Source organism: Acomys russatus, chromosome 1, assembly GCF_903995435.1.
Source record: "Acomys russatus chromosome 1, mAcoRus1.1, whole genome shotgun sequence".
NCBI lineage: Eukaryota > Metazoa > Chordata > Mammalia > Rodentia > Muridae > Acomys > Acomys russatus.
Window position 1 is genome coordinate 94,647,593 of NC_067137.1, and position 19,164 is coordinate 94,666,756.

Here is a 19,164-nt window from a genome sequence, read left to right on the forward strand (position 1 = left end):
ACTCAGGGCCTTACCATTAAACTAAATTGTCATCTCCTCTTGCTTTCCCACTTTTTATTTTTATTTTTGTTTTTTTAATTAAAAAATTTTTTTTAGACAAGGTCTCACTGTGTAGTGCAGGACAGACTCAAACACTCTATCTGCACCTGCTTCCCTCTCCCAGATGGTGGCATTCCAGGTGTGTGCCACCATGCCTGGCCTACGAATGTTTTTCTAAGAGTGTGGCTTTTATTCAACAACCACTTCTCAAGGCACTAAGGGCGATGCTTGTTATCAGTGGTAGCACCCAGAACTCCGCATCTCACACAGCCTCCTTGGCCAGCTGGCTCTTACCATACATGACACATGTGACTGGTCATTACTTTTACCTGGCTGGTGACAAGTCATTATAAGACGTGTCTGTGTTATGCTTTTCAGGACTGCTTCTGATTATGTCTTGTTAGTAGTTTCTTGGGACCATAAGTTCTCAGCAGGGCTGAGTTGGTTAATGCCAGGCAACAGACAAGTCCATGAAACAGAGCAATGGGAACCACGGTAGGTGTCACATGACAAAGTCAAACACACGGAGGTGCCAGTTGCCTGGAAACTCCATCCCAGGTCATGCTGCATGCCAAGCAAGATGTGTGACAGTCTGACATATGGACAAGTCAAGTAAGGACATAAACTAGCTAGTAGAGATGAATGTTTTCTTTGCTCCTAAAAAAATGTAAGTTCAAGTTCTAATTTTCAACGACATGGCCCATCTTCTCTGGTCTAGGAAATCACTCAGGCTGATAAGCGTGGGTTCTGAGACACTGAGAGTGGAGACAGAGGGGTGCCAGTGAGGCTTGGGAACCTACAAGTCCTTGGCCTGGAGCCTGGTGGTATGAGCTGAGGACAGAAGGGAGGGGGGCCTGGGAGAACATTGTCAGGAGAAGCTTGGACCACTGGCTAATTGGATCCAGGCAGCAGGCATTAGGAAGAGTGGAAGGTGGGAAGGAATAAAGTGGAGTGGGGGGGGGGGGCGGATAGGGAGGGGGGGGGGGGCGGAACTGAGGAGTGACGCCAAGTTAGTGTTTGTGTGATGCTTGAGCAGCGAGGACACCGGGCCACGCTGTCCTGTCTGTTTCTCACAACAGTAACTGGCAGGAAGGCTTTTTATCCCCCACTTTACAAAGCAGGGAAGCACAGCTTGGGGAGGTGTGGAGTCTGGCGGGAGTCACAGTGAAATGCAGGCTGCAGTCACCAAAGCCATGTGGGTCATTTCCACTCTGCACTGCTGCACTGGAGAGAGAGAGAGAGAGAGAGAGAGAGAGAGAGAGAGAGAGAGAGAGAGACAGACAGACAGACAGACAGACAGACACACAGACAGATACACAGACACATAGACATACAGACACACAGACACAGAGAGAAACAGAGAGACACAGAGACAGACAGACAGACAGAGACAGAGAAACAGACAGAGACAGAGCAGGGCAGAGGAGGAAGAAGAGCAGGAGGTGCAGGGGGTGGGGGGCACCTTCTCAGGCAGGTTTCAATCTGCCAGAGTCCAGGGCAGCACCACCTCCTGGAAGTCAAGAGGGAGCAGAAGAGAAGTTCAGCAGATCTTTGTTTTCTGGGCATTTGGGAGAGGAGAGCAGAGAGCTTGGCTATGAACAAGAGGAGAAGCAGCCTCTGGAACCTAAAGAAAGCTATGGGAACCTAGGCTACATAAGCTGGGAGGACCTGGCTACAGTCAGAAGTGGAGAAGCGCAGGCTCCCTCTACAATGGCTATCCTGCCCTATAAGGAGACTCCTTTCTCACTGGGTTAAAGAGAAAACACTGGAGTGGCTGTACTCCCTGAAGGCCAGCTTCTAGAGAAAAACACCTGCCAAGCTACTGTCTCTAGTGGATCTCCCAATTTTGGCCAACAGCCCCCCGCCCTGTCAAACGACATATTTCCATAGCTTTTCTCAGCCTTCTTGAATAACCAATATAGGGAGAGTTCCTAACTTCTGTGAAACCAAGTCCAGCATCAGTCCTAAAAACAGCTTAAATCTCCTTGGGGGATGAGGCAGAAGTTCAGATGGCCAGGAGGCCTGGGTGAGAGTTCAGCAGCCACTCAACTGTCTGAATCACAGGGATGGGGGGGTGGGGGTGGGCAGGTGTCCCTCCTGCGTGTTCCCAGGTACCAGCCTGCCCTGCTCACAGCACTTAACATGTGTGGTGGCCACTAGCATGCTTGTTTGTCTCCCTCTCATGCTCAGGGAGGACAGAGACCTCATCTCTAGTGCCAAGCCCTGTCCCTGAAGCAGCCTGGACACTCCAATCAGATGGAAACAAGTAACAACAGCAAATTCCTAAACAGACTTGCCGCAGGAGAAGCCCTGTTGTTGTAAAGGCTTTACAGCGCAACTTACTCAACCTCACAAAAGACCTTGTGGGCACTTTGTAAATTCATTCCGTTTCATGGATAGCTAACTAGAAATGGATAGAAGCTAGAAGCCTGATTAAGGTCACCTAGTGGGTGTATGGTGATGGCATTATGAACTCTGGAAGGCTGGCTACAGAGTTGAAGTTCAGAGCATCTACTGCTTCTGATAAACAAATGTGTGAACCCATGACAAGCCTTGGGGGACTGTACACAGGCAACTCTCGGCTCTAAGGGAAGCTATCAGGCCAGCAGGAAGGCTATCACCTTTCCCAGGGGACCTTCAAAGCCCACTTTTTTTTTTTTTTTTAAGGATCAGGAAAAGAAATGGGAAACAAAGTGTCAAGATGGGCAGGAGGCCAGAAAGTCTCATCAGATGTTTGCCAAGTGTACAACATTGAACCATCACTCAGAGTCATCAAAAGGAAATGTGAAGAGCCTGTGTCAACCCTCAGGGCCACAGCATGTCAAGGTTGTAAGAGCTGCTCAGAGGAGGAGAGGAACGATGATCTGTAGATCTGGAAGTCAAAGGTGGCTACAGGTGGCTGGGGCCATAGCTCAGAGGTTCAGAGCACTGGAAGCTCTTACAGAGAACCTAGGTTTTGATCTCCAGCACCCACAACCATCTCTAACTCCAGCCCTAGGGGATCCCATGCCCTCTTCTGGTCTCCTCGGGTACTGCATGCACAGACATAGAAGCAAACAAAACACACGCACGCATAAAAGTAAATAAATAGAGAAGGTGGCTAAGATCGACACCAGTGGAGCTGTCAGGGACATGGGGAGTTTCAGTGCCCTTACAGTTGGTACCCTGGCACCTGACAACGCCAGGATCAACCTGAACCCTAAACATCTGCAGCATGTAAGGCAGGCGTGGGTAACTTTTCTGCTATGCAGAAAAGGCCGTGTGTCTCTGGATGTTTCTGGCCACTAACCTTGCCCATCCCCTGATGCTTCCTGTTGCTCACAGGAAGGGCAAAGGAATGGAGAGGCCCTGGCTGCAGTCAGTCTTGCCATGCTAATTCCACCCCTCAGCTGTTGGGACTCCCAAAGAAGAGTCAGCGAAGATAGACTAATTACTGGAGACAGTTTGGGCACTGGTTCCCCAGGCAGAGCTAGGAGGAGGCAGTGAAGACATGCCTGACCACAGGGCTGTTCACACAACACCAGAACTCTCTGCCTCTGATGACAGGTGCCCACAGCAGGGAAATATGGAGGGTCCCTTCTGCCAGAGAACAGACTCATCTTTGGCCCGGGAGGCCAAGCTTGGACTTCTGAGCTTGCTGGAACTTTGGCCCAGGTTTGCACACCTCAATCAGGTGGGTATGCTACTCCTTTGGTAGAAATGGCGTGGGAGTCCAGAGCAGCCAGGACAAACAGGCATGCTACAACTCCTTTCACTATCACTTGGAGCACATTTCCTAGTCTCTTTTATCCCGTGGAAGTGGAGACAGAGGATTTGTAAGGATGCCATGAAGGTTCGCTTCGCTGAAACGATGAATGTCAGATGGAACCTCGTACAACTGGCCCAAACCTAGGAGTTAGTTCACTCTTCCTTCCCCTGCCCTGCCCTCCCCTCTCCTGACCTTCCTTCCTGGCCTCCCCTGCCCTTCTCTTCCCTCCCCTGCCCTGCCTTTTTTTTCTCCTTTCCTTCCTTTTCCCCTTACCTCATTTCCTCCTCTTCTCCCCTTCCCTCCTTCCCTTCCCTCCTATCCTTCCCTCCTTCCCTTCCCTCCTCCTTCCTTCTTTTCCCCTTAAGTAACTTTCCATCACTGTGTTTTATCACAGCAACAGAAAAGTCGCCGACACAGAGGATGATAAGCTCTTCCTGCAGAGTATCAGCAGCCTCTAAGTGAGCCCGTGCAGCTCTGTGCACCGTAGCCACCACATCTTAGCAGTGATCCCACTGTCCAGGATTTGGACTTTCTCTTTGGTCAAGTGCCATGGCTCCCCTCGATGAGAATAGCCATTTCCCTCAAAGATGGCCCCCAGTTGTTTCCTCAGAAAGGCAGGAGGGCCAATGTCACTACAAATAGCAAGGCAGAGTGGGCTCTGGGCAGACCTTGGCTCACAGAGTCAGTCACCCGTGCTTCAGCCCATCCTAGAGTAGGCCAGAGATGCCACATATCACGTCCCATCCCTGCAAGGCAGGGTGGGAGCTAGCTAAGATGAAGACACAATTCCCAGATGGCCTCAAATCCCTTGGAAGAATCTCTCAGAACACACCCAGGCAGAGAAAATACTTTCTCAGATTGACAGGAATTCCGTAAATCCCATTTCTCTAGGGCAGGGAACTGGTGTCTCAATCCGGGTCCTGGAGAACAAGGAAACCAAACCCCAGTACAGCTGTTCTCCAAGCTGATAGCCTAAAGTGGAGCAAATGCCTGAGACAGAGCTGCAGAGGCCCACCCACAGACAGCGAATTACAGAACACCGGAAGCAGGTGTCAGGGAAAGATGGACCTGGGCCTCAGGTCTTCCTGAACTACCCTTATGGTATTCCATGACAACTAGAAGCAGCATTGGGATTCCCGGCACCACAAGCACCTTCTAAAGGCTTGAAATAAACTGTTGCTAATGGTGACAGTGACAAGACTATCACAGATGCCCTAAGGCTCTCTGCCCGAAAAACCTCCCATGGAACCCTCACAAACCCAACTTGCCCAGGACTGATCATCACAAAACTTGCCTTATATGCTCCTCATGGGACCAAGCTTTCATTTTGCGACTTGCCAATAAGTCTTCAGCCATGCGCAAGTGCTCTCGTTCTCCCAAATTAAGCTACATCCCCACCCCTAAAACACCTGTTTTTGATAGGTTTACTTTTCGCAGGAAAGAGCTTGGTTCCTCTAGCACAGCATATTGAATGCTGGGCATCTGCAGCTCAGTTTTGCGTTGAGCTCTGCTTTCTAGAAACACCTACTCTTTTCCTTTCTTTCTCTTTGGGGCCCCTTGGAAATAACCTTCTTTCTTCTTCTTTTCCCCCCTTTGGTTTTTCGAGACAGAGTTTCTCTATGTAACATCCCTGGCTGTCCTGGACTTGCTTTGAAGACCAGGCTGGCCTCGAACTCACAGCGATCTGCCTGCCTCTGCCTTCCGAGTGCTGGGATTAAAGGCGTGCACCACCACTGCCTGGCACGCCTTCCTTCTTCTATATAGGACAATTATTCAAGCATGCCTCCATTAACTCTTAGGCCCCGGGTTACATGTTGCCAATGTGCCTGCCAGCCAGTTTTGATGGGCATGGTCGTTCATGCACAAGTAACTCATGAACTACGAGGACGGTGTGCATACTTTTAGGATGACCTCCCAGTTTACTTCCCCAGGTGTGTCTCTCTCAGGCAGGCCCAGGTCTCGCCAGGATAATAAAATCTGGGGCAGCTGAGGACCAAACATACTGGGCTTCAAGTCCTAGCTTTGTTTGTCCTCACTCTGCAATCTTAGACAAGTTCTTCAGCCTTCTCGGAGCTGTGTTTCTTCATGCTAACTAGGTTTCAAGACCCTCAACTTGTGCTTGTACAAATTAACATGAAACAAAGCAGGTATCGTGACAGTTCAGCAAGTGGCAGGCGTTATTGTTCACGAGACACCGTCTTTCTTGTAGGACAGAGGGACAGAGTCGTCAGTCCCTGGAGAACCAGGGAGGGGGCCTGGGTTCTGAGGTAAACTCATCTGGAGCCAGACAGATGGAAAGACAATCTCGTGGCAAACAGCTGGAGCCCACCACTGCAGGTCTGGAGCCAAGTGCCAGCTCCACCCGTTCCAGCAAAGGGGCCTTGGGGTTGACATAGCCAGTGCCAAGCCTGATGAGGCAGCTGCCAACTTTCCAGTTAACCCAGATGTCTGTCTTATATGGAAACTCAAAAAATATGGCCTCAATCAAAGTGGCTCTTGAGAGCGGTGTGTTTCCAGGCTCTGGCAGGACACTGAAGAGAGTCTGGGCTGGGACCTTTACTAACTCCCAAGGGGTCAGAAAGGCAGGGATTGGACTAAACCTAAGAAGTCACTGGGGGACATGTATCACTCACTCTGAGGGAAGGGAGTGGTGGGATTCCTGGTGGGTCTAGAGAGACTTCTGGAGCCATCTCCTTGAGGAATGGGGCTCTGAAATTCTTCTGGAAGAAAAGAGAACTGTCTGTGCCATTGGCGCTGAGACTGCCATAAAAGGCATTAGAAATAGTAGCATCCTATGGTGGCTCACTTCAACTGTCAGACTCATATGATCTACAGGGAGCCATGAAGTCATGTGGGTCCTAAGCTGCCCATTCAGTCTCTTGCTCCCCTCATGACTTGATTCTACTGAAGGAGACAAAGCTTTCCCCGAGAGACACAGTCCCGTTTTATCAGCTAAGGCTGAGAATGTTCTAGAATCCAGAAGTTCTGTTTGTCTTGCCAAGCACAGCCCCCCCGCCCCAAACTCATTCAGCAGCTTCTTTTGTCCTTCCATGCCTGCACAGTAGCTTGTTTGTCATGCCTACTTAAAGAAACACCCCTGCCAGCCCTGGGGTAAGGTGTGGAACTAGATGTCTTGGCAAACTGTCAACACAAACAAGGTTCCCTAATGTCTCACCCCTTCCCCAAACAGTGCTCAGCTGCACTCTCATGTGTTTGAAATGTTTATGTTGCGCTGGGTCTTTGTTATTTTTTGCTCAGTGTGCTGGAACGCTTGCCATGCCAGGGTCTGCACCCTGGTGCCCAGCTTGTTGAGCTGTGCCAAACACTGGGGATAGAAGATTGGGGCACCACCTAAGAGACAGAAGGAAAGAGCTGAGTTCTGAGTGTGCATATGAAGGTTCATTCAGTGCTCTGCACCCCCACATACATGCAACACTGCCATATTCACGGAGTGCAACTGATCCAAAGAGCTTCTCCTATGCCCACTGGGGCTGAGATCCAGGCCCTGCCTCGTCAGAGCTGGCCAGCTCTGTTGGGATCAAGGCTCCTAGTTAATCAGTGCAATAAGCTCACAAGACTGTCACACAGACCACACCATGAGTGGGGCAGGTAGGGAGACAGCCAGACAGACAGCTCCCAAGTGATGGCAATGGTGGAAATGCTGGCTTTCTCACCCCTTCCTGCTCTCCGAGTGAGAGCGTCTTTACAACTGGTTCTACGGGCACTGTGCACACTAAGCCCTGCTGAGAGGAGTCGGCTGAGGGTCCCTCACTGACCACAGAAATCCCCCAGCCTGCATCTCTGCATCCTGAACATCCTATGCTCCTGCTTAAATCCCACAACCAGGAGATGTGGCATTCATGTGAAGAGTCTGGGGCCCAGAGAGATGGCTCAGCAGTACATGCTGGCTGGCAAGCTCGAAGACCTGAGTTCAGTCTCTGGAATTCACCTGGTAGAAGGAGAGAACCAACTCCTGTAAGTTGCCCTCTGCCCTCCACAGGTATGCATGCATGTGTATGCACATACATACACTAAATAAATACATGTTTAAAAAATTTTAAGTGAATAATCCAAGGTGGCTTGTACTTCATTCCCACTAACATCACCTGACAGATCACCTCCAATAATGTCGCCCTCAAGTCAGGAACTGATCTCAAAAACCCATGGGGCCCTAGATGTGCCCCTGCCCCCATCAGAGAGCTGCAGGTCAAGGGTCCAGGGTCATGCACCACAGTCAAACCTCAGGTACCTGGGGTCCAGACTTGCCCGTAGGGTAGTTCTGAGAAGGGCCTGGACCTCAGCTGTTAAGAAGGCAGGATTCTGGAGAGGCCCCTTCTAGAATCCTGTTCGCCTGCCACATCGGTTGGCAGCTGGGCCCACTTTCCCTCTTCACTTTCTCTCAGACTCTCATGGCACCAGCCAGGCCTCAAAACAAGCAGGAGCCTCTGAGGCTGCAGCCCTGGAACTGCCTCTTGGCTGAACACTTGCTGCTCCTCCTAAGACAATAGGCCAGAGGTCTCTCAGCAGCTCAGTACAGCAGCAGCAGCAGCAGCAGCAGCAGCAGCAGGTATTAGGTGTCCCCGGAAGGACTGATGCTGTGTACAGGAGCTGCCCTGTATAATAGACTTAGAACCCCTGCACGCCTCACTCCAAGAACCATTGCTTCCTCCTTGGTCTCACCTACAAACACAACTTCCTGGACTACTAGATGCTTCCCCAGCCTTTTGACTGTCCCACTCCAGTCACCCTTCACATCGTGTGCTTATGTTACCTCCTCCATAAAGCTTTCCCTGATTGACCAGCTTCAGCCAGTGCCCCCTACCACTTGGTGTACAGACAGGCAATTTGCATACAGCAGAAAAGCACCACATCTAAGGATGTCACAGATTTGCATATTTATGAAGATGGCTCTGATCGTAATAAGGAAGGATCCCTGTTTCCGAACTTGGGCAAAAGTGGCCCAGGACTTGTGTGTAACCTGGTGGCGCTGTGTGTCCCCACAACATGAAACACTGGTCCAGAGGCTGCGCTAGGTTCTTTATTTCTTTTTAAATTTTTAAAATTTCATGTGCATTGATGTTTTGCCTGCATGTGAGGGTATTACAGACAGCTTTGAGCTTCTGTGTGGGTGCTGGGAATTGAACCCAGGTCCTCTGGAAGAATAGCCACTAAACCATCTGTCCAGCCCCTGGTTCTTTATTTCTAAAGCCAATCCACACACACCCAAGAATACAAACTTAGAGAGGGGACGCCCTGTGTCCACCTCATCCTCTGTGGTCCATTCAGGGCCTCACACTCAATGTGATAATATTTGTTGGGATACAGAAGTTCCAAGAATTGGCTTGAGGTGGGAAAGTAGGAAAAGAAGTGGTACACACACATACAAACGTGCTTGGCCTCTTGGGGAGTCCCTAAGTGGACTGATCTGTTTCTTCCCAACGTCAGTTGGTCCCTTTTCTCTTTCTTGAGGAGTCATCATCATCATTGTCACCATCATCGTCATCATCATCATCACCACCACCACCACACAGCCAACCCCTTCCCCTCAGTATCTATTGGAGATTGGTTCCAGAACTCCCACAGATATCAAAATGTATGGCTGCTCAAGCCTCTTATACAAAATGGCTTGGTATATAACTTATGCATATCCTCTCGTATACTTTAAGTCATTTCTAGATTGATTAGAATACTTAATGCAATGTAAATAATGAACAAATTATCATTATATAGTGTTTAGGGAAAATGACAAGAAAAAGGTCTTGTGTGTGTTCAGTAGAGAACAGTACAGTAAGCGAGGTGTGAGATAAACAAGGCTACTGTAGACAGACTGAGGATCCCAGGATGGCGGGAGGCTATAAGAGCACATGATAACATAGCAAGCGCTTCATTTTGTGTGGGTTCAGCATCAAGCTCCATGAAGCCCAAACTCGTACTTTTTGCAACTTCAAACATTAAACAAATATCATTTTTACTTATTTTTGTGTGCATGCATGTATGTGAGTGTGAGGGTGTCACAGTGGACATGTGGAGGTCACAGGACAATGTGTGAAGTCAGTTCTTCCACCACGTGGGTCCCAGAGATTGAGCTCAATTGTCAGCAAATGCCTTTACCTTCTGAACCATCTTACTGCCCTGTCATTCATGTGTGTGTGTGTGTGTGTGTGTGTGTGTGTGTGTGTGTGTATTTTTTGAGGCAATGTTTCTCTGTGTAGCCCTGGCTGTCCTGGAATTCACTCTGTAGACTAGGCTGGTCTTGAACTCAGAGATCTGCCTGCCTCTGCCTCCTGAGTGCTGAGATTAAAGGTGTACGCCACCACTGCCCAGCTTCTTTCTAATATTTTTGACCTGAGACTGGTTGAATCTGCAATTACAGAATTGCAGATACACGGGTCCAGCTATAACACATACCGTGGAGTCCCCACAGCAACCCTGTAAGGCTGACACTACTGCCCTTCAGTGGCAGGCATCACAGGAGAGGGGACCAAGGCAGAGAGAGGTAGGCAAGCAGAGCTGAGCCTGGCTCCTGGGGTGCGTCGGATGCTAAAGCCTTTGAGGTGAATGCCACCCTTGGCTGTTTCGCAGAGACACTCTGTGCTGTGAAACCATCTGCACTTACTTGCAGTGTGGAACATGTAGTCACAGTTCCACTGTTGAGTCTGATGCTGGCAACAGCCTTGCCCCTCCTACCTTTGGGCTCTGCTCCAAGTCCCCCACAAAACCAGCTCATGGAGCTGACTGCTGACAGGCAAGAAGAACATATGACAGGTCCAGGCCCAGGAATGAGGCCTAGATGGGGCTGTGGGGGGCAGGCTGAGTTGGCAGAAGCCCATACCCACGCACAGCACCTGGTCACCTTTCCCAGATGTCAGGCTAAGGCCTCTGGGAGTAGTGTGAATGGCTTTTTTTGCTCATTGAATCCTCAGTGCCTGGCACATATGAGGCATCCAGCCAATATCTGCTGAATGAATGAATGAATGAATGAATGAATATGGAGTTTGACACAGTTATCCAAAAAGGAACAAGGAACTGGGCTCTCCAAGGTTGAGGGCATTTTGAAATGGGCACTCAACTGGTTCAGAAGGGGGGCGGGGAGGCCTGAGACCCTCAGACATTCTGGGTTCCTGGGGCCTAGGCATAGGTATATATGAGAGTGTGGAGGGGGACCCTCGTCAGCTAGAATTACTTAAGTATAGTGCAAAAGGGAGGTCCCCACATAGACTCTCAGGGTGAACAGAGACCCAGCAGCTAGGCAGCTGAGCCTCTGGGCTGAGCTGGCCAAGCTGTTGGGGAGGCTCCTTGTGGCACATCTGGAAATATTGCTTGGCCTTGGGAGCCCTTGGTGGTGAGGGGTAGGACAGAGCGCTTTCCCCTACCCTCCATCTAGGCACCGGTACTCACCTGGTCTAGGTGGGCATGGAGCACATGAGGTCACCCCCCAGAAGGTCCCCACACTGCCACAGCAGTCCTCCTGAGAAGTCAGCTCCCCCAGGGGGTTGGCACACTGGAAAAGAGACCCCAGACACCTGTGACGCCTGCTGTCCATGCAACAAGGGTCCTAGGCTCGAGTCACAGAGAGCTGATGTTTTTCTGAGGCCAAACTCCAGGATGCCTCTGAGTGCAGGCACTAGCAACTGCTCTTCTACAAGGGGACTGCCTTGTGTATGCCTGGCACTGGCAGGCAGTACATGCAGCTCAAGGAGGAGACCTGGCCTCTCCAGATTCAGCACCCCTCCCCCCTTCAGTCTGGGTCTCTGTAGCTTAGGCTAGCCTTAATTTACTACATAGCCAAGGATTACCTTAAGCTTCCAATCCTGCCTCTAACTCCCAAGTGCTGGGATTACAGGTGTGCACCACCATGCTAAGGGATCAAAGGGGAGGGGTCTCTCTATGCATTCAAGGCAAGCATTCTACCAACTGAACTGCATCTCCAGACCACTCGGGTACTTCTGTTTTGTTTTTGTTTTTTGTTTTTGTTGTTGTTTGTTTGTTTGTTTTTGTTTTTGTTTTTTGAGAGACAGGCTTTCTCTGTGTAGCCTTGGCTGTCCTGGACTCGCTTTGTAGACCAGGCTGACCTGGAACTCACAGCGATCCACCTGCCTCTGCCTCCCCAAGTGCTGGGATTACAGATGTGCACCACCATGCCTGGCTCCACTAAGGCACTTTGATGCTGTGGACTTTCCCATATGGGAAATGGAGAACCATGGCTATTCTAGAAGCCTGAAGGGCCGAGGCAGAAGCATTGTTCTCACCTGTCCATTCACTGTGCTCAGGTAACACCGGCCCAGAAGTCCCTGATGCCTGGACAGCACTGGGGCTGGTGGCCGAGGGGCCTCTCCCACCTGACCAGGTATGCTGTTGCTGTCCCAGTGGCTGTGGCCTGGGCTGGCAGAGGGTCGATGAGAGGCTCTGATCTCCACGCTGTTGTCATCCAGCACAGGGTCCACTTCACCCCGCACCCGTGCCACCTGGTGGATCTGCACAGAGGCCTCAGGCGGGTGGTGAATATGCACCTTCACCAGCGAGGGGTTCACAGAGGCTGGGCAGAAGGGCTGGGATCAGAGCCAAGAAGCAGGCTCCTACCTCATTTTTCACTCACAGGAAGAATGCCCAGCACTCTAGGGCAGACTCCAGACTTCACATCTCTCCAAAAGCCCCTTCCATTTCTTTGCCTGCTTTGTGTAAACAGAACAATGGCCACCCCCCAATCCCCACCCCAAGTAGGAAGTGGTAACCGCTCCATGGAAAGCTCTGCATTGAAAGCTGGATACTCCTTCCTGATTCTACCTTCTCTGTGACCTTGTGCAGCCCCGTGTGCCAGCACATAGCCTTTCCAGGCACTCCAGGCTCAGGGGCCCCATCCCAGCTCCTGAAGAATCCTGTATGTTTGTATCTTTGATTTGCCATCTGCTAACAGAAGGCAGGGAAATGAAATGCATGCTGAACTCTGCCCCGGCCCGTTCCCCCTTATATTGCCCAGGCTGGGGGGGCAGGGAGCAGGGGGTCACTCCATAAACTGCTTTGTCTTCCCCAGCACAGGTTAGGGGCACACACACGGAGGAACCCCAATGGAATGCAAGACAGAAATGTGGGGAATGAAATGGAGGCCTGTCCCCATCCAGCATAGAAAAGGTGACAGTACACACCCCCACCTGGTGTACCTCCTGGGCTGGCTGCTCCAACTGCTGGCACTCACCGAGCTGGTTGGAGAGAGGCAGCATGAAGGTAGACTGCTTCAAGGGCCCTCCCAGCAGGGTTCTGTGCTGAGAGCCTCTTCCCAGAGGCTCCCTGTCTGGCTGTGGGACAGGCAGGTGGCAGAACTTCCCTGTGGAGTTGGCTGGACACCAGCACTCATCCCGGCCAATGCAGCGGCCTCCATTCAGGCAGGGGATTTGGCAGAAATCTACAACGACACTCAAGGCGGTTGGCAGCTGACCTCTAATTGGTGACAAGTAAGCAGGGGAGTAGGACACCAAATTTGGTTGGGAGGGGATGGGGGGGGGGCTTGGAGGGTGTAGCACCCCTTGAATGCAGGAACTTTATTTGAATCCCTGGAGTAAAAGCAAGCAGAAACACCCCCCCCCCAGTGTCTCCCTCTAGTCCACCACAAAGCCCTAGAACACAGGCAGGGGCATTGCCTCTTCTCTATCAAAGCAACTTGGACTCAGAAACATTGTGTGACTACCTTGGAGTCACACAGCCAGGATGGAACAGAGCTACAATTAGACTTTGCTCCCTGGTGTGATTGATAACAACTGATATAGCCACAGGACCCGAGGTTCCACCACAAGGGGTCCCTGAGAGGCCAGCCCCAACCCCCACCATGCCAAGACTATCTGTAGAAAGAGGGGACTCACAAATACGGAAGCCAGACTTGGGGTCATGCCCGTGGCCGCCCTGGCTGTACAGGGTGGTGGTGTCACCCTTCTCACAGCTGTTGGCACAGCGCCCCCGGGCACAGGTCTGCTTGCAGATGGTAGGGGTGAAGACGACCTTGATCTTCTTGATTTTCTCAGTGAGGTTCAGCCCTGCAGAGAGAGGACTTGGGTACTGGACAGAGCCAAGACAACCCTGGTCTCCAGGGCCGGGCACAAAAGATCCTTAGGATGATGGACACATCCTGCAGCATCCTCTAAGACCTGGACACCAGGTCTGTGATAAAGGTAGGGCGAGGGCTTCAAGAAGCACCCAGATGGGCCCCCGTAAGCTCATGCTTTGTGCACACTGGTATGTACTGCTGCAAGAGGGGCCATTCAAAACTGCACTGGCAATTTTCACGTATGTAACCGAGTATTTCATTTTACAGCTGGCCCAAGACATCCAGGGAACCCGTCATTACACAGCCAAAAAGTGCAGAACGGGGCTCAGAGCACAAGGGCCAGAGTGGAACATAGCTCCAGTTGGCAGACAGGGAGTTTCCTAGGGGAAGTGGGGGAAGATAAGGTCTGAGGGATTGCTAGAATCAGGCTTGGGAGGATCTGGTTACCAGCTCCATTTAGCAGGGAGTGGGGAAGCCAGCAAAAAACATCAAGGAGGAAGCGCGGGCTGCTGCGGGCAACGGCAGTATGTATGGTGGTGTGTGCCCAGAAAGGCTGGGGGTTTCCTATTGGGGTTTGCAGAAAGGATAAGGTGGAAGGATGTGGGTCAGGGAATTGAGGCCCCCCAGCTGGATATGAAGGAAGCAAAGGCAGGCAGAGATGACAGAGCAGGAGGTGGCAGAATACAGTCAAGGTCCTAGGGTCTCAATAGGAGCTATGTCCAGATGGACTAGTTTGTCACCCTGGAACTTGGCACAAACCAGATGCGCAAATACTATTTGTTGGTGGGCTGAAAGAGTGAAGGACAGGGTGACAGCTGAGTCCTCTGAGAGGGGAGTGGGAAGCAAAGATGGGGAAGAATGGGCCAGGTTTAGGTGCTTTGCTCTCCTCGGTCCAGAGGCACGGCAACCTTACCCCAGGCGGGTAAGAGGCGGTTCACATGGGCTCCCTGCTGGGTGCTGTCTCTCAGCTCAAGTCCTGGTCCCGAAGGTAAAGCATTGGAAGTCAGCTGGCCATTGGTACCCATGGCCGGATAACGGCGGACGGTCCTCGACAGCCCTGCGTGCTGCTGCAGAGGGCGAGTCTGGCTGAGGCTATTCAGGGTCCTGTGAAGAGATAACCATGGTGTTTGCCTCCCAGAAGCAGCAGTTCTCTGCCATCTGGCTGCACTTAAGCCACCTCTTGCACTGGAACGAAGCTCTCCATAAAGATGCCTTCTCTCCGCCCATGCATGGCTGACTCCTGGATGTGAAAGTGCCCAGATACATGGACCAAGGGTGGCCAGTCTTGTATGGGGGAAGACCTGCCCCTATTGGAGTATTCCGGAAACCCAACCTCTCTGGGCCTCAGGACCTTTGACTGCTACATGAAGCATCAGATTGGCCTGTGGAGCTCTGGCATTCTGGGAGTCCTTGAGAGCCCACTTACGGGCTAGCTAGGCCAGCACTGAAACCATGGTGTGTGCCAGAACCCTGCCATTTTTATCCCCCAGTCCTGAGGTTACGTCCCAGGAACACGCACAAGCTAGGCAAACACTCAACCACTGCTGTATCCCCAGCTCTATTTGAAATTCTTTTTATTTTGAAGCTTGGCCCAGGCTGGCCTCAAATTTACTGTCCTCCTGCCTCAGCCTCCCCAGTGTTGGGATTACAGGTGTGCCTCACTACACCTGGCCCTGCCACTTCTCCATATCACCCTTTATGTAAATTATTATATGGAGTTGATGAACAACAAATAAATGCACATAGATCATTCAGAGGCAGAGCCTAGAATCTATCTCCCAATTAATTAATATTCAAAGAGAAAATTCATCTTTCATTCCAACACAGCAGATAATTTTACCTATTTTCTTTTTAAACTTTGCTCACATTTATGATTTTATAAGATTATCACCAGCTATTGATGTAATTTAAGTTATTTTCACTTAGCATTACACCCTACTAGCAGGCGGTGGTGGCACACACCTTTAATCAAAGCACTCAGGAGGCAGAGGCAGGCAGATTGTTGTGAGTTCAAGGCCAGCCTGGTCAACAGAGTGGGTTCCAGGACAGTCATGGCTACACAGAGAAACCCTGTCTCAAAAAGCAAAAACCCAAAACTTTATACAAATGCGACCTCCCCCCTCAGGTTTATCATTCCCCTGTCCTGCGGCAGCTGATCTGAACCACCATGCAGAGACATGCTCCTATTGCATTTTTACATTGTTGTTTTTCATTGTGGAAAGTCTCACACGTGCGATACATCTTCTCCTGTAAAATATTCCTTTAGGGCCAATGAGATGGCTCAGAGGGTAAAGGCACTTGCTACCAACTCTGGTGACCTGAGTTCGATCCCTGGGACCCATGTGCTGGAACAAGAGACCAGACTCCTGCCTGCTGTCCTCCGTTCTCCATGAATGCCACGCGCCACACAAATAAATGAACAACTATTCCTTTAGGGGGATTCATTGCTCCGTTCTATATGTTTGACATTTTGTGTGTGTTCATGCATATGCACAGTTGTGTGCAGGTGCATATGCACAGTGTGCAAATATGTGTGGAGGTCAGAGTTTGACACCATGTTCCTCAACTACTTTCCAGCTTACTTTCTGAGATAAGTTCTCTCGCTGACTGTAGAGCTTACCAGTTGGATGTAGAAGGAATCTCCTGTGTAGTGTATGGATGTAACACCTGTCAATTAAAAACCCTACGGCCTATGGCTGAGGCAGGAAATAGGTGGGACATCCAACAGGCAGAAGGGATTCTGGCATAGAAGCAGGCTGGCATGTGAGATTCAGCCAGCAAGATACCTGAGCATGGTACCTGAGCTCAGGTAACCAGCCATGTGGTGGAATGTAGATGGGTTACTTTAAGTTGGTCAGAGAAGAGCCTAGTTATATGGCCTAGGCATTTCTAAAATAATAATTGAGTCTCATGAGTCATTATTCTGGGATCTTGGAGAAGAGAGGAAAAACTTCCCCCATACAACAGTTGCACTAGCATGGCTGGCCAGGAAGCCCAGTGTAGCATACAGAGCACAAGCTCAGCAGTGCAGGTGATGGTTATGGTGGTGATGATGGTGGTGGTGGTGGTGGTGGTGATGATGGTGATGATGAGGCTTGAGATGGGAATCTTCCATCTCCACCTCCTGAGAGCTAGACTATAGGGGTATGACCTCATGCCTGGCTTTTTTTTTTTTTTTTTTCTTTCTTTCTCTTTTCTCTTTTCTTCTCTTTCTTTCCTTTCTTTCTTAACATGATGCTTGGGACTGAACTCAGCTTCTCTTGTATTGTAAGCATTTCAGCAAATGAGCCATTTCCCCAGCACTGAAGGTTTTTAATGAGTACTTTATATATTTGAAAAGCTCTTTAATAATAAACATTTTGAAAACAGTTGTGACATTAGGACTAATTCACTTCCTCAGGCTACCAAGACTGTATCAAAGATTACAAACATCTTCAGCTTTAATATATGTTGGTGTTTTGTTTTCTGAAGGAGTCACATCAAGGCATGTTAGTATCACAGTGTTTACATGTATCAGATATTACATGGAACCCCATTCATATATACAATCTGAAAAAGTGGGTTTAAGATTTAATAAAGTGCATAAATGCACCACACAGAGCACACACTCATTAACATAGCTTATAATAGTAATTATTGTTGTCACCCTCATCATTATTAAGAGTCTGCTATGTAGCTCAGGCCGGCTTCATAATTGCAGTTTTCCTTTTGGGGGCTGAGATTACGGGCATGCACTACCCTACTACTCATGGCCTTATTGCCTGATTTTGTAACACGTTAATTGAACAAGCATAATAATAATGCTTTTCTCTACTCATTGAATTTTCATTTTTTTTTTTTTTTTTTTTTTTTTTGGTTTTTTCGAGACAGGGTTTCTCTGTGTAGCCTTGGCCATCCTGGACTCACTTTGTAGACCAGGCTGGCCTCGAACTCACAGCGATCCGCCTGCCTCTGCCTCCCGAGTGCTGGGATTAAAGGCGTGCGCCACCACGCCCGGCTGAATTTTCATTTTTAAAAAGACTCTCCTTGTGTGTGCATGTCTGTGATTATGTATGGATATGTCCATATGACCACAGGTGCCTGCTGAGACCAGAGGCATCATATCCACTGGAGCTGGACTTGGAGGTGACTGTGAGCTGTCTGTGTGTGCTGGGAAGTGAACGTGGGTCCTGTAAGGACAGGATGCGCTCTTAACAGCTCAGCCATTTCTCCAACCGTCACTTCTTTTTTTTTTTTTTCAAATATATTTTATTAATTTATTCATATTACATCTCAATTGTTATCCCATCCCTTGTATCCTCCCATTCCTTCCTCCCTCTCATTTTCCCCTTACTCCCCTCCCCTATGACTGTGACTGAGGGGGATCTCTTCCCCCTGTATATGCACATAGCGTATCAAGTCTCTTCTTCGTAGCCTGCTATCCTTCCCAACCGTCACTTCTTAATAATACTTGAGGTTGGGATTCTGTTCATGAATGTTTTTAATTGCTTGTCCTTTGACAACTGTTTGAATTGTTTATCTCATAAACTTGAACAGATCTTCTACATGTTTGTTATTGGACGGCCGCTATTGTAAATACTCTGGCATTCTGACAGTGGTATGAGCCACTGTATACACAACATCTGGACCATGGTGGCTGCAAGGACCTGTGGACATGGAGGCTGAAAGGGGGCCAACATTATACAACAGCTAAGCCAGCACACTGGGATTCCAGATAGGCCACCCTGACTCAAAGCCTGTGTTCTATGTCAACCCAGACCCTGGTGGGTGTCAGCCTGGAGGCCTCTGCTCATGCCTCAGGGGTGCTCTGCGATGGCCAGGGCCTGCCCTTTACCTCCCCATTGGATTCTGCGCCCTAACAGGATACGGTCTGGGATCCTTGCCCTCCTACTCCAGAGTGGTTGGCTTCATGTGCTCAAGCCATGAACACTCAGCCAACAGGGAGCTGGATTTGGACAATGTCAAAGCCTGGTTACCTCATCTACCCCAGGCCCCGCCCCATGCCCTATGGCACAAGGCCTGGCTCTGGGAACCTCAATTCTGCTCCTTCTAGAACCACCAGCAGCAAATCCACTTCCTGTTTCCTGGGTTTGGGGCTTGGAGTAGGAAAGGTCCTGTTAACCATGCAGAAGTTCTAAGAGCAATAATGGTCCAGAATTGAGGACCCAAACCTCAATCCCACTCCGCCCAGGAGGAGGCCAGAGTAATCCTCTACACCGAAAGCAAAATCTGTCTAATGCTTCCAAGAGACTGGCCAGGAGAGCTGTGTGCAAGCCGGTGGGCGCATCACTAGAAGCTTCAAATACCTTCCGGGCCAGTTAAATTCCTTCTCAGAGAAGAA

The 19,164-nt window shown here is 50.0% G+C and overlaps 1 protein-coding gene across 1 annotated transcript in view; it reads right to left on the reverse strand.

Annotated features, from left to right (window-relative positions):
* Nucleotides 1–14,279, reverse strand: part of LOC127191311 (latent-transforming growth factor beta-binding protein 2-like) — a 29,260-nt gene extending 14,981 nt beyond the window's left edge. Inside the window, exons 1-5 of the mRNA XM_051148421.1 lie at nucleotides 14,271–14,279; nucleotides 13,642–13,855; nucleotides 12,981–13,187; nucleotides 12,037–12,323; nucleotides 11,186–11,288 (exon numbers count right to left, since the gene is read on the reverse strand). Coding sequence (XP_051004378.1) covers nucleotides 11,186–11,288; nucleotides 12,037–12,323; nucleotides 12,981–13,187; nucleotides 13,642–13,855; nucleotides 14,271–14,279 — 820 coding nt within the window. The remainder of the gene's footprint in view (nucleotides 1–11,185; nucleotides 11,289–12,036; nucleotides 12,324–12,980; nucleotides 13,188–13,641; nucleotides 13,856–14,270) is intronic.
* Nucleotides 14,280–19,164: the final 4,885 nt, after the last annotated feature.